The 15,017-nt window shown below is 39.1% G+C and overlaps 3 protein-coding genes and 1 non-coding gene across 7 annotated transcripts in view; 2 read left to right on the top strand and 2 right to left on the bottom strand.

The window, feature by feature from the left end:
* Positions 1 to 260: 260 nt before the first annotated feature.
* On the top strand, positions 261 to 333 carry trnav-cac (transfer RNA valine (anticodon CAC)). Its single transcript has one exon. It is a non-coding gene; the product is annotated as a tRNA-Val (tRNA).
* Positions 334 to 1,037: 704 nt separating this feature from the next.
* On the bottom strand, positions 1,038 to 2,476 carry foxd5 (forkhead box D5). The gene has a single exon (XM_077601154.1). The coding sequence runs from the start codon at positions 2,372 to 2,374 to the stop codon at positions 1,442 to 1,444; it is 933 nt and encodes a 310-aa protein (XP_077457280.1). The 5' UTR covers positions 2,375 to 2,476; the 3' UTR covers positions 1,038 to 1,441.
* Positions 2,477 to 3,352: 876 nt separating this feature from the next.
* Positions 3,353 to 15,017, top strand: part of dock8 (dedicator of cytokinesis 8) — a 57,382-nt gene continuing 45,717 nt past the window's right edge. For 2 of the 4 annotated variants that reach the window (XM_077599880.1, XM_077599883.1), the window contains exons 1-4: positions 3,353 to 3,486; positions 5,567 to 5,642; positions 5,721 to 5,810; positions 11,699 to 11,857. The gene's annotated coding sequence lies outside the window, so the exon portion shown is untranslated. The other 2 variants (XM_077599881.1, XM_077599882.1) reach the window with 2 other exon arrangements.
* Positions 4,337 to 14,994, bottom strand: cbwd (COBW domain containing). Its single transcript, XM_077599885.1, has 16 exons — positions 14,870 to 14,994; positions 14,202 to 14,316; positions 13,725 to 13,811; positions 13,178 to 13,274; positions 12,943 to 13,034; positions 11,783 to 11,842; positions 11,515 to 11,552; positions 10,662 to 10,708; positions 10,076 to 10,162; positions 9,939 to 9,983; positions 9,173 to 9,229; positions 7,308 to 7,359; positions 5,703 to 5,771; positions 5,522 to 5,587; positions 5,250 to 5,376; positions 4,337 to 4,621 (listed from the first exon to the last, which is right to left on the bottom strand). Exons 2-16 carry the CDS (start codon positions 14,302 to 14,304, stop codon positions 4,554 to 4,556), a joined length of 1,095 nt encoding a protein of 364 aa, XP_077456011.1. The 5' UTR covers positions 14,305 to 14,316; positions 14,870 to 14,994; the 3' UTR covers positions 4,337 to 4,553.

The raw sequence follows: 15,017 nt of genomic DNA on the forward strand, positions 1-15,017 counted from the left end.
GAAGATTTAAATGTAGTGCTCTCCCACAGAGTGACATAAACTATGCAGAAACAGTTGATTAATGGCGGCATCTGGTGGCAGAATGTCGAAAGGATTTAACTAAGGGTGCAGTTTAACTGGTATTTTATAACATATTTATTTATTTCATTCATAATAGTTGATGGGAATAGGAATGGATTATTTAGAATTGGGTTTATTCCCTGTACAAAAATGCGTTATGTATTTATTTATAAATGCAATAGCTCCGATCGCCTTCAAGCGTTTCCGTAGTGTAGTGGTTATCACGTTCGCCTCACACGCGAAAGGTCCCCGGTTCGAAACCGGGCGGAAACACATTATATTTTTTCATTGCGCAAATTGAATGCTCTGTTAAGCTCCCAACGGTATGACGCACTTGGTATTCACGAACTACAATAAAATGCTACATATCTTTCTTTCTAGGTGTACGAACATTGAACCACATAATGATATTTTTGACGAATCAGAAAGATTCATTACCTTGATTTTTTTTTACATTAGAGGTTAGAGTTTAATTCCCCATGGAGCCATTACCCAACAAATAAATGTCAAAACAATTTATAATACAAATCGTAGTCCACAGCGCCGATGTTGCCGTGCCTTTCTAGCCCTATAGGGAGTGCCAAACCTCAACCTAAAGATACTTAGTGATACGCACTTATTTAAAATGTCTCCAAAATATTGTTTCTTTATTTGACAAAAATTAACAGATTTCTCACTGAACTGTTTATTTGTTGCTCTCCTTCAGTTAATTTAACCAAACTTTGGACAAAAATTTCACTGCTTAGTTTTACCAATCTTTTTAAATAAAATACAGTAAGTAAACGTACACTGCAGGGAGATTTTAAAACTCTTCAAACAGCTGAAACACAGACAAAACCAAACAAAGATGTATTTTCAAAGTTGTAATATTTATTTCTTGAGGATATTGTGAACAGACCGTTCATCAATAATCATATTGCAACCTTTCTAAACAGGTAAATCTTATTGTTTAAACCAGTAGTTCTAAGAGTGGGACACTGGTGCAACCAGGAGTACACAGGCACCATCTAAATGGTAGCATAAACTTCCATCTGCTAGACAGTTATATTTAACTTTTAATTAAAAAAACAATTACCTTTAAACTTTACTTAAACACTACCCATGACCCAACGGTAAAGAGCCTAAAATCGGATATTAAATAAACACTGAAACACTTAAAAAACAAATTCAATGTCTTTTTTTGACACACACATCAAGGACTGCACCCTAATGTTTGCTGTGATATAATTAGCTGGTGAACCATTGGCTCAAGCCATAAAGAAATGACCTCAAGATGATGTTGACATAAATATCATGCAGTCCACAAAATTTCTTTAAGAAATAAAAAACACGTGTCCTAGCATCCTGACACAATTTTAAGAACTAATATCAGCAAAATGTCTCAACAGTGTGAGTATGAAGGTCTTAACTGCTCACTTATTAAAGAGCCCCCACCAAGCAAGCAGGCAGAAGCTCCAAACGGAATGGTGGGGTTCTGCAGTAGTGTGGGGACTAGGCAGGCCCCATGATTTGTTAGAAATCGGGGGTAAACCAGGGTGTTCTGGTGGGTTCTCCCACCAGTGGGAGCTTTGCTCATGATGGAGTCTATGCTGAAAGAGCACTTGGCTTGTGTGCCATGCCTGGTGGCATCTGTTGTTATTGAACTTCCAGAGTCTGGATGCAAAAAGTGGTAGGGCGACGATGGCATCGCGACGCCGTCACGGAGGGGCCCGTAGCTCACCGTAGCCGGGTTGACGGACCCTTGCAGCGGGTAGGGTCTCCCGAAAGGCCGACAGCAGAAGACGAGCGTCTCCTTCCCGCACTCGGGCGGGTTCCGCTTGAATCGTTTCCTCCGCCTTAGGAAGCTGCCGTTATCGAACATGTCCTCCGAAGCCGGGTCCAGGGACCAGTAGTTGCCCTTCCCCGGGTTGCCCGGCTCCCGTGGGATCTTGATGAAGCAGTCGTTGAGCGACAGGTTGTGCCGGATGGAGTTTTGCCAAGCTGGAAACTTGTCTCGGTAGTAGGGGAACTTGTTGCTGATGAAGTCGCAGATGCCGCTCAAGGTGAGCTTCTTCACGGGGCTCTGCAGGATGGCCATGGTGATGAGGGCGATGTAGGAGTAAGGGGGCTTCACCAGGCCTACCCCAGTACTCGCCTTCCCGGAACAGAAGCTGCTCTCGCTCTCCGCGGATGAATCCGCTTCGGAGGAGTCCACCTCCACCCCGGCGTAACGTCCCGCCGCCTCGGGTTCGACCTCACCCACGATGTCGATTTCGTCCTCGTCCAGAAGCAACTTGGCATTTGGGGAGGAGTGATATCCACCGGACAGTGTCATGGCAGAGTTAAAAACAACAACGAGAGAACAAAATATGCTGGAAGTGCATGCGTAAAAAAAAACACAGACCACTCGTGCGTCAAAGTAGGCTACATGAGCTCCTAAGATGTGAGTAAGCCACCCCCGAAAAGCAGAATCTTTATAAGATGGGAGGCTTTTGACCAGCAGGGTCGACCCCCCCTCCCGGGATAGGGGTCCTGTGGACCTATCACAATAGCCTCTTGCCACAGCGGGGGCCAAAGGAGGGTCGCGAACAGGTGGGGGGGATTCAAACGAATCATGCGGTGCTTGAGAACCCTCATGTGAATTTCAAATTTAAACAGTGTAAAAAGAAATGGCTGCGTTTGACAGCAAAAGACATCCAATCTATTTTGACTGGGAGGACGGCAGCGATGGAATTGGATTGGCCGCCTATCATCGTCAAAATGTGGTCACTCAATCCCGGCCAAACCAGTTTTAATGGATTTGATGTCTATCACTGTCTGTGAATAAGTTAATCATTCACTTGTGTTTTTCCTCTCAGGTAAAAAAGGTTAATAAATATAAAAAGAACAATCAATAGAAATGAAATATAAAATACATATACATATATGTATATTAGAAATGTGGTACTTTGAAGTACGACTCCAAGACTAACATTTCTTTACCATTTTTAAGTTGAAAAACGTTATACCTAGTAAAATTATAAGGGCCAGTATAAATTATAGTTACGAAGATACTCTCATCAACACACTGTTTATTTAAATTCCATTTAAAAATATGTCCAACAGTATTTATGTGATCATTTGGTAGGGTTGAAGATAGTTGTGATTGTAAACTTGTAAGTAAATAAGTCGTGATGGCCAAGTGTTTGAATCTTAGCGGGACCCCTCACCCCAGCGGGTTTGTTTAGTTTGCCATCTCGGAATGGCCACGGGGGGGCGTGACCATGAAAATGGCCGTGGTGTGGAACCCCTACGGAGCAGAGAAGAAAAGAGCCAATGGCAACGCTTAACAAGCCCAATCAGCATCAGAATCGACAAGGAAACGGCTCCAGCTGCACGGCGTCCCGACATCCCTCACCCTATATGTCGGGGCTCGGGGATTTACGAGGCCGGCTTCAATAAAGCGAGGTGAGCGGATATGTGCTTTGAAACAAAACACACACAAAAAACTACATTTCCATTGCAAATTGGCAGCGCTGGGAAAACCCCGCCCATTTTCTCACCTGACCATACAAGCGTGTTTTGGGAGTAATGGTCTTCACATGACAGCACCACAATTGCTTCGTATCGGAGATGGCGTGGCCAGACTTAATTTTTTAGTGGCACCCCACAACATACTTGTTAATCATTTAAGACGTGTTCTGAGTCAATGCAAAACAAGTGACTTCTGCAGGCTTTTTCCCTGTGCTCTTGTTACAATGATTCCCCTTTAAAAGCATTGAACAAACAATTCAATGTATTATTACACGCCATTGATGGAGATGAATCACTGCCAAGTCTCATTTCAAAATAGATTTAAGGTTTATTGACGTCGGTGGTACAGAAACTTGATTATTCATAGTTATTCCTCTCAGTTTAAATGGATTTAATCTAAATTGGGGTCAATTGCAGCCAACGAGGTCAAAGTTTGTGTAATTTATGTTCTGTTTTATTAATGATAGGAAAATGCGAGTTACAAATACAAAAATTGAATAAGAGAGGTTTTAAAATGATTTGCTTAAAATGAATTCAAATGAAAAAAAAACATCTATTATGTGATCATTCATGAGGTTTATTTAATGAAGCAAATAAATTTATATTGGTACCATAACTGTTTGTTGATCAATGCTTGGTACATTTTTTTTCTTAAGAATTAAAAAAAAAAACGAACTCAGTTTAATAGACATTATTTGTTTTTGTGTGTGAATGTCCATAAAAGGGGTAAACAGGGAAATTTCAAGTCTCAAATTAAAGTCGTCTCATAATCAATGAAACCTGCTTATACAAGTTAAAAAGCATATTTTAATATTATAATTGTTTATAGAAGTCACTTTTCTCAATATAAAGACCATGGACCTTTCATTAAGGTGAGTTAACCTCAAGTTTGCATCATCTTCTTCCATGAATAGGTGAACCTTGATTTTCAGTCTTCTTGAGTTACTAAAATCAACAGAATCGCTACATAATATTCCAACATATAGTCTAAGAAAACAAAATTATTCGTGGCTCTGTAGCACAGTGGAGATGACCAGTTGCTGGAGAATATCTTTGTCCAAGTTCCGTCCTGAGAGACACAACAAAGAAACTGTTATCACGATAGTCTGTTACGTTCACAATCTTCAATAGTCAATGACATTTTCCTAAGGAAATGCATAGTTAAAAAGTGTTCCCCACTTTGCTTGTTGTTTATGTTATATAAAAAACATATAAAAACATACTAGATTCAAATGAAAATAAAAACAACATAAACATTGAAAGGAATAAAACAAGTACATGAGTTCTAAAAAACTGAAGCGCTTGCTGCGTTAAGTCAAGAAATAAATGTTTTCAAGATGAGTTTTAAAAAATTAACAGTGATATGGCTTGTCTAATGCTAAAAGGCAGACTATTCAAGTTTTAGGCCGCAAACTGGAAAACGCTCCTTATAACTTTATTTTCTGTAGTGTATACATTTGTAAACAATGTTTTACTTCCATTGACTTGTTACCATTTATTTGTCAATAAAAATTAGCATTATTATATTTGTTCCATTAGCTGGACTGTGGATTTTTTTGTAAATGGTCCTTTAGGTTACTTATAAAGACTCATGCATCAATGACCATGTTACACATTAGCAGAATTTAGTGAACATTGGCAAGAACAGCTTTAACACAAGGGATCATGCATGAAAAGCAGCATGTTTGTTTCTTTACCTATAAAGACCAGCCGGCTGATCCGTGGCTGTCCCTCCCAAAGCTGGGGAGTCTCATTGAGCTCATACAACTCGTGGACCCCCTGCAGCATGACCTGGTGGGCTTTAGTCGCCAGCGACACCATCCCCTAGGAACACGCAAGTCACATGTTGCAAGTGACAGATTAACCGACGGTAAAAGAAAGGGGCCAGGACCCATGAATACAATAATAAAGGGAGCGGGTTATATTGATGGCCACCCGCCAGTGAGACAACCATTGTGCTTTACTGTACCTTTAAGCGGATGACATTCATGGCTTGCCCCTCTTTGTTTTGCAGCGTCTTTTCCCAGAGGAGATCCTGGAAAACGCGTGGAAAAAGAGAAGCTTATGTTCTCAAAGGGACGCATTGTGAGGTGGATAATTGGGTATTGGGAACCGGGATGCAAAGCACGGATAATAACATGTGTTTGTACCTGAATGAAAACATTTAGGGCATCTTCTGAAAGACTTCCCGCCACTTCAAATGTCACAGTTGAAATACTCTGACAAATAGGAGAGGATTCATTTTGAAGACAAATTAGGTACTTTTCTTCTCTATTCAATAACAGCATCCTTTAACACCAGTAAACATCATAAAATCCAATACTAGATACAGATCAAGATTGTGCCTATTTAAGATATGAAGTAACACGGACGAATGTGCCATAGCACACAAAAAGAAAAAGGCTTTGCAATCCTAATTGTAGTAAAGTTGAGATGTGGATACGTAATAAACATGAATAAAAAACAATAATACAATTTGCAAATCGTGTTAAACCTATGTTTAATTGAATACACTACAAAACTAAATATTTAGTGATGATCGATAACTTGCTGATAGATTAATAACATCTATTATACTGATACAATGTTTTGTCTTTGTATTGTTTTCCATTGGTTACATAGATTGAACATGATTTGCAAATTATTCTAATCACTAATTGGGTTTTTAATATTCCCTTTTTCCCTAAATGTCATTACTACATCTTTAGTTTCCCAAAACTAAATGCGATTTATTTTTTTGGTTCTTGGTAAAATAACCTTTCTATGACTTATTGAACACAGTGTGTAACTTTTATAATTATCACAACATAGTTTTGATAACATTATGCTTTTTAAATTTGACCAATGGAATAACAAAGCCATTATGATCATTCAAAAACACTCCAAATGATGACATCAACATGTCGAAAACCACAGCTCCACTCTCCTCATTTGCATACAACAGCCCAAACCAGCCAACCCTGCCCTCCCCCTCATTTCTCGTCCTCGCCTCAACTTCCTTGTGGCATTAAAGAGGCACTTTGCAGATATTTGCTGATTTAGTGTTTAAGTGTTAAGGTTACACACTTCCTTCTCATTTGGTATAACAACAGAAAAACAGTCTTCTCATTTACATGAAAAGAGCAACAGGGTAAGGAGGGGCGGTGTGTGTTGTGGGTTTACTCGAGGGAGGGTAGAGCTTCATGCGGGAAAAGAGAACGTGGGGAAAACAGACAACAATGGTGTTATTTACACACCCGAACACGTCTCATCAGCATCCATCCTGTGATAAAACTTAATAGGCATTAAACTACGGAAACCAAACTGCAGTCATGAGCCATTTGAGCTCATTTCAAAAGAAAACACCTCATAAAAAAAACCCTTCCAAATACATTTAGAAAATGACATTCAATATTGAACTGTTTAATAGATGTAAAGGTGAAGGATATAAAGTCATGTTAAAAACTGCACGATAGATATTTTCTTTGAAGTTTATGCATGACGTACGTGACCCAAAGGGGTTCTATTCATGAAACAACAAATAACATCAAACGCCTTGAAATGATCATTGCACCCAAAAAGTCGGGAGGAAGTTTTCACTGTGGTGTCGTCACCTTAGGGAATGCGAGGCACGGCTTTTTAGCCCCAAGGAGAATGCGTTCCCTTAATCTGGCAGGAAATTATGCGTCAAAAGAAATTAGCAAAAAAACAAAACAAAGTACAAAGGTGTAGGGAGCGAATTAAAAGCAAGGTAGAATAGTTACAGTACACAATACCTTGTCAAGGTGTGGTCTGGTTGGTTTCACAATGTGCAGCTTCTCTGCCAGTCTATCAAGGAGAAATATCATTTCAGGTGATGTTTTCTACAATCTTAAAGTCTTACATTTATTTATTACAAGTCTAGTTAGACATGACTAAGATCCCACAATGGCTTAAGCATGTCATTTTTACCAAAACAGCTTTAAGAGACAACTGATTAAAAGCAAGTGTCAAATTGGCTGTATCTTTATGACAATATTTATTTTAGCTTTTCACTATCCGTCTCAAAAGTGTAATTATTTATAATAAATAAGCATTCTCTGTGTGTGCCTGTCTAATTACACATGCACTCAAATTGGGAAAAAAAAACACGCAGTTTGAATCTAGAGGGCAGCATTTGATTTTAACACTAAGAATCATCTGGTTTTGATAAGAAATACCTCAACTGTGTTTTTTTTTAATGTTTGTATTTATTTATTTTAAAGAAAACAAGCAATTTTAGCTATTTCAAAACTTGCTTGGCTAGTATAAAAACCCCTACTTTTTGTGGTCGATGTCAAAGTGCTTTTCAATTATTTTTTGGAGGAAAATGTTATAGTTTGTCTTTAAAATGCCCCTTTCATGTAAAATTTATAATGCAAATTCATCTGTAAAAAAACAAAAATACTTATGTAATTAACCTTTGAGTGAAAATAAAAGGTGTTTCTGATCTCTGCATGTCAGGATTAGTGTACTAATGCACCATAGTCCAAAGTATAATAGCAACATCCCTCAATAGACTTGTGAAAACTTTAGGAATGGCAATTAAAGTCTACAAAAAACCCACTGTGTCCACCAAACAAACTCAGGCTATTATTCTCTCTGTCGCGCCTCCCTCACTGACCTCACAAGGAGGCTAAATGTTGTGCCCTGCAGTTTGAGCCCAGTGCGCTGTTAGTTAGTACCACACAGGTGGAGCGGCAGGGGGCACCCGCTTCAAACACCCAGCTTGGGCTCTGCTGAGGGGACGGGAGGAGGGCCCCCCAAACTTGTCCCCCTCCCTGATACTCAAAGGCAAGGGGGAAAGGAGCTATCTGTTAGGACAAGGGGGACTCTTCAGGAGTCAGCGGACACACACAGCTCTAATCCTCTGCAGCTGGCCTCACACACTGAACCAGGGCATGTAAGAGAGCTTTAACGCCGCGGTCCGTTTCATTCACATGAAGGGATGAGCACTGACTCTATTCATGACAATGACATTCTACCAGAGGGGAGAAGAGCGACACAATATGATGACCACCCTGGGGTGTAACAGGATGTGGGGGGCATGCACAATAAAAGAGTCTGTTAATTAAAGAGAAACATGGCAAGCAACAGTGTCAAAAAGCTTTGGCTACACGCTCCAGACAGACGAGCAACAAAAGACTGTTGAGGCAGAACACCAATATCATTGTGAGCAAGGAATCAGCGCAGTAACAAATAATAGTTTACGCTCACTAGACACTTGATTAAGTACACAAATTTCATCCAGTTAAAGTGTTGTAATGAAACGCATGGTTTGACTACAAGATAAATGTTGAGCATGTCGGTAATGGCGTAATGGTGCATTCAATTTGACTTTAGCACAGGCTGCGTGGGATTGATTCCCGCGGAGTGGCGGTTTGATTGTGACTGCCAATGGTTGTCTGCTTCTGTGCGTGCCTTACAATTGAATGGAAACAGTTTAAGTTAAGTCCGCTGGGATAGGTTCCAGCACCCCGCGACTCTGACAAGTTGTGTTGAAAATGGATGGATGCTACGTTTACCAATTAAAATGAAACAGGGATGAGGACCAGCATTTAAAAAGTACTGGTGTCATGTTTCTTTGTTCTGAATTAAATTATGTATCTAAAGTAAAGCTTACTTTGCTCCGTCCTTACTGTCAAAAGAGTGAAGGTCGAGAACATCGGAGAGATTCACCCTGTTGAAGAAGACAAAATTAGAGTATTTCTGTGACATTTTGCCATTCCTTCAAAGACATTAGGTGATTGCTAAAGAAGAACGTTCCCGTCTTTTATCACATGCTCGCTAGAGGTGATGTAAAATAGTCACACTGGTTGTGCAAAGTTTTTTCCCCCCCTAATCAATCCCTCGCTGCGTGGCCTCTTTCATCTTCTTTCCCTTGTCTGAACTCATTTACAGAGAGGGTGGACAAACAGATACATATGCAAGCATACATGCACAAAACCTTGATAGATATTGCTTATGTCAGCCAGGTGTAACCTGGGTTCAATCACAAGCAAACAGCAGAATGTAAATACACATCCACACACACGCAAACGCACACATGGGAAAGCACAGATATGCATGTGTGACCCCAACCGGGAGGAAGACCCCAGGTCAGAGAGCAAATGATCCTGGGTAGCTGGACACCCGTGTGCATCTGGTGTTTACTCAGGATGTAGAACTTTTTGTTGTCTGATACATGCGAGTGTGTATGTCAAAAGAAAGGCAAGGTGGTCCCTCTGGTGTAATGTCACACCATCTTTGATATGAAGATCTAAGCAGGGCCAGCACGTGGAGTTCATCGAGCACACTTCACAAACAAAGAAGGGAGCCCAGGCCACAGAAAGACTTGATAATCTCACGAGAAAAAAAGACCCCACTGTGAACACGACTGCGCTAACTACCTTGATCTCTGCGTTTCCAGGATCTTCACTACACTGTTTATTGATCTGGGGATGAAAAAGAAAATGTTATTTCTTCTTCCAAATCCATCATTTAAAACATATGCCCATGTCAGAGTCAGGAACAAAGACCAGTTTACCTGACAGTGTCTCGGATTTGAGCAAGTTCCGCCTCTCCCACTAGATCAGTCTTGTTGATAATTGTCAGGTCAGCAAGTGCAATCTGCCTACAGGATATATAAAACACAGGCAGAACTATTAGGCCTATATTTCAGGACTTAAATGCTTCATTACTTCTTCATCTTCCATACCGCCCATCCTCAAAAGGGTTGCGGAGGTTGCTGGAGCCTAAACCCAGCTGTCCTCGGGCGAAAGGCAGACTACACCCTAGATTGGCCAGCCACACAAACACATGAACTGCACATACCTGTATGCAACACTACATGAGTCAAAAACAACTATGCGTTGCTATCGTTTTGTACTGAGTTTTTCCAAGCTGGAGGAAGAATGACAGGAGCAGGCTCAGTCTTTTTGACTGTCAGCAAACAACAGCTGCTCACCCAAAAAAGATGGGGTCCAGGTACGACTTACTAGGGCCAACTTTTTCCAATGACACCTTCATAAATCCTAACGCTAGTTAAACTACCATGTGCAGTATTAGCTTACAATTTTTTCCATCTTAGCGAAGGGATAAACATTCATATTGACATACAAAAAGAAACAAACCTTTCTGCCTCATTCACAAGTCCATCAGCCTTTTCCTCTGTTATTTGCTATTAAAAAAGGAAGCAGATTCAGTTTTAAGTGCAGAAATCCACTTAAAAGTTAAGGACTCACAGTGCTTCAATGTTAAATGTAGCTTCGGTTTACAAACATTGAAATAAAACATGATGTTCTCAAGATGTTTTATTGTTTTCTCTCGGATTTAATTCCCAAAAATATTGTAATATTGTGGCTGTGGGTTTTTCTTCTATTGGATTTCTCTGTATTTTTCTATCATATCAAATCATTCTCATGAGTTCATTGTATAAACGTAAATTAATAAGAAAAATTGAACCTTGTGTTGGGACGCAGCATTTCAGAATAACAATATTTTGGAAGCTATTTTCTTTGGCGTCCAACTTGGCCTTCAAATGTGTCAGCCTGGCAGGCTTGACACCTTCACTATAAAGACCATTCTGTAAGTGTCATTTGTCCTGTTCTTTGCAAATGCATTTGGGAGGTCGGGATATGCATTGCATTAAAATGCTTGTTTGGCTATTTATATTGGTTTTCCTGATGTGTGAAGTACAGATGTCACTATCGAATATCTTTAAAATCATTATTCAAATGATTTTTTTTAATCGGTTAAATGGATAAAGAGTTGTTTTACATTGCAATTTATTACAGGTTTACATTACTGGTTTTATGATCAAATAGTTATCAAAAACTTGTCTTAAAATATTTGACTGTTTTTTTTTTCAATTACATAACTGTCACAATTTGTGTGATTTTATTCATTTTTTTCTTTAACTGTTGCCAATGAATGTTTTATTCATTGTAACAGTTTAAAAAAGCGCAATTCAGTACAGTAGAATACCTTGAGTCCATACTTTGCATCGATAACAGTCACAATACCTAAACAGAAACAAGATGAGGGGTTAAAGGAACAGACAATAGCTTCATGTGAAATATGATTTCTCAAAGAATATCTTTAAACTATTGATGTTAGTTGAAACCTGCTGCAAAGTTGCTGAAAAAATTGGTCTATTATTCTTTTACAGTGATGGGCTTCTTTTTACACTAGAGCGACAACTATGAATTTTGAAATGGTAGCGAGGACTAGCAATACCTAAAAAAACACTTACCATCAAGATAGATGTCACTACCAAGATCAGCATCAACCCAGAACATGGAAGCAACGGCACCTAGCAGATAAACAGGTAAGACTGGATTAAATGGTGTGAATAGAGGCAATGAACCAAAATGCTGAAGTAAAGTAGGAAGCCACTGAGAAATTAGTAACGTTTACATATTTACGAAAAGTAGTTCTGCTTTTTCAAAGAAGGGAAATTATATAAAATGAGACGACTTGCATTCAAAGTACAAGATTTAATTTTGACCATGCACTGATTAAAGTTAAGGTATATCGTTTTACATTTACATATATTAAAATAAATTTCACAACAATATGAAAATGGGCCAATGGGAAGTGTAAATTCACATCAATTACTACTGTTGATCCTTGAGTTATTTTGATGAAAACATGTCTCTCATTAGCATCTCAGTTACGAAAATCAAGATTCTGTCAAATGTAATAAAAAAAAACTCCCTTGAACACCATTTAAACATTAACTGTAACTCAATTTCCATTTTCAGAGAAGTCAAAATCAAACTAACAGCTATTATGTACCAATGTAGGTAGTAATAAAGATAATGCTTAGTACAGAATAAATCAAAATGTTTATGTCAGTATATGACGAGAATAGATGATCATTCTCTAAAACTACTGCCAGAATTCTCACTAAAGGCGAGCTCTTAGTAGCAGATTATAACAGTTTCCAAGACTTTCATTTGTTTAACTACATCTATTTTGCCATCCATGGAGTCCTGACATTTCCTTATTTTACCATGATAGCCACATTTTGTTTTCATAATGCACTTTTGTCAAACTGCCACTTGGAAATGGAGAAGAATTGTAAATATTTGATGGCCATGTAATGAAAACATTTAGTATAAGTGGCATTTTTCTAAGTCATCAAAGCCCATTTTTAGATAGAGGGCCGGCATTTCCAGCCGCGTCCATCTGAAGGTCATGATTGACAGCAGTGGTACGACCAATGGCTGTAGATAATAAGTCTGTCTGGTTGAATATCGCATCAAATGGATTAACAATGGCATGACGTGAACAAAATTTCGGTTTCCTGATTCAAATAGGAGTGTTGTATGGCTCTTTGTTGTTAATGCCTGGTCAATAATAATTTTTGAGAGGTGTGTACTATACTATTTTGCGATATTGTATTATTACCTGGATCAGCTAATCCTGTGGTTTCCAAGAGGATATAGTCAAATTTACCCTTCTTCTCCATAAGGTTCTCTATCGCCTTAAGGCCGTTGTCCCTGACAAGGAAAATAACATAAGGATACATACAATCATTGCGGAAAATATTTTGATATTGTGCATTAGTTATTTTGAAATTAGAAAGTTGCATAGAACGGCATAGCGGAAATATATGTGACATTTTAAATATGCATAGACATACTTAACAGAGCAGCAGAGACAGCCATTCCTTAACTCCAGCCACTCCTCATAAAGTTCTCCAGCATGGCTTACAGCAAGGGACTTCTCAAGAGCGCTCCCTATAGAACAATGATTACAAATTGTCATTAATATATTATAGAATATTACATTGAATTGAAAACAATACGTTATTTCAGCAATATTATACTAGAATGAATAAAACCAACAAACTTGAGATAAAATTCAGATGGTTGAATGCAAAACAATTCAGCACACTTCACAATAATTTTCGATCATTTTTTATTTTATAATCTTTGATGTTCTTTAACCAGGTCTTGAAAGATATTCTTTGGTCTTGAAAAAAAGCAGGATGCTCTTTTTCATTCATTTTTGTTGTGGACTTATATTTACTATATATGTACACAATTTGAAATAGGTACAAAGTGGAAATCAATAGATGCATCATGGCCAATTAAAGGTTTAGCTATAGTGCCCTCTTGTGGAGAATGACCAAACGTGAAATTCGGGGTTGCTATGAAGATGTTTAAGTACACATTGGGTTTGTTTACCTTCGCCAAATTCATTGAGTATGACTGCAATCCGCTTGTTGTGTTGTTCTGTTAGGATGTAGTTCAAAAGTGTGGTTTTTCCAGCACCTAAAAAAGAGGAAATTCTGTGAAACCTGATTAACAGTTTACCAGTGGGGTTGCAAAATTTGGGGAAGCTTCATAGTTCCCAACAAAATGACTGGAATTCATGGGAATGAACAAGTTACTAACTTTGAGGTTGGCTCTAACTAGGGAAGTGCAATACAGTTGATGGAAGTCTAGTGTTATATTATAAACACAAAGTAGACCCTCACAACCTGGGTTTCCGATTTCTTGAGTTTTTCAAGCTGCAATCCATATGGTTAAATTCCTGCTGGTGTTGCATGCAAACTAAACCGAGAGTTACGAGAAGATTTTGAAAACGCAGCCACTCGAGTTAAATGGGGGGGCACCCCTCTGTCTGTCTAATGTTGAGCCCACGTAGAAAGTGTCTCTCACCAAGGTAGCCAGTGATGATGGTGACAGGTATCTGATCTGCTGGAGCAGCGTGCTGCGAGGGGATAGGCACCAGCTCTGGGCAATCGTCCTCATCGTACTCCATCCCATTTAGACCCTGGAGGCAAAGGACAAGACAGTCTGATGAATAAACAGGCTTCACATTTCTGGGGTCGAGGTTTCGATCGCACGTGGGTCCTGACTGTATGGATTTTGCATGTTCTACCCAGGCTTGCGTGGGTTTCCTCCCACATCCCAAAAACATGCAGGGTAGGCTGGTTGAACACTCTAAATAGCCCTTAGGTATGAGTGTGAGTGGACATGGTTGTAGGTCTCCTTGTGGCCTACGATTGGCTGGCCCCCACTTAAGGTTGTCCGCTGAGATTGGCTCTAGCACCCCCCGCGACCATTGTGATGATAAGCGGTTCAGAAAATGAATGATAACGTCACTTCCTTACACAACACATGTCGAAGTAAAGCTACTAGTTTAACATTTTCACATCCTTAAAAGACACGTTTAGTTATAGAATAGAGAAAATTACATGTTATCAAAATGTAAGGCTGCTTAATTTGGTTTACAGCTATGTAGATACGGGATTGCTATGAAAAGCAATAATTTGCGTTGACGAAATCCATTTAATTTTTATACGATTTAAAAAAAAAAGAATTACCTGATGCTGCACTTCAGAAGACAAGTAAGCTAAATATGCTTAAAAAGTATCAACACAGTGTCGAGCAACTACTCAGATTGTGTCGGTGCGCAACACTGTTGATAGTCCGACTAAATACTGGAACATGTGAAAAGCATTCCACTTCATG

This window comes from Stigmatopora argus, chromosome 5 (assembly GCF_051989625.1).
Source record: "Stigmatopora argus isolate UIUO_Sarg chromosome 5, RoL_Sarg_1.0, whole genome shotgun sequence".
Classification (NCBI taxonomy): domain Eukaryota; kingdom Metazoa; phylum Chordata; class Actinopteri; order Syngnathiformes; family Syngnathidae; genus Stigmatopora; species Stigmatopora argus.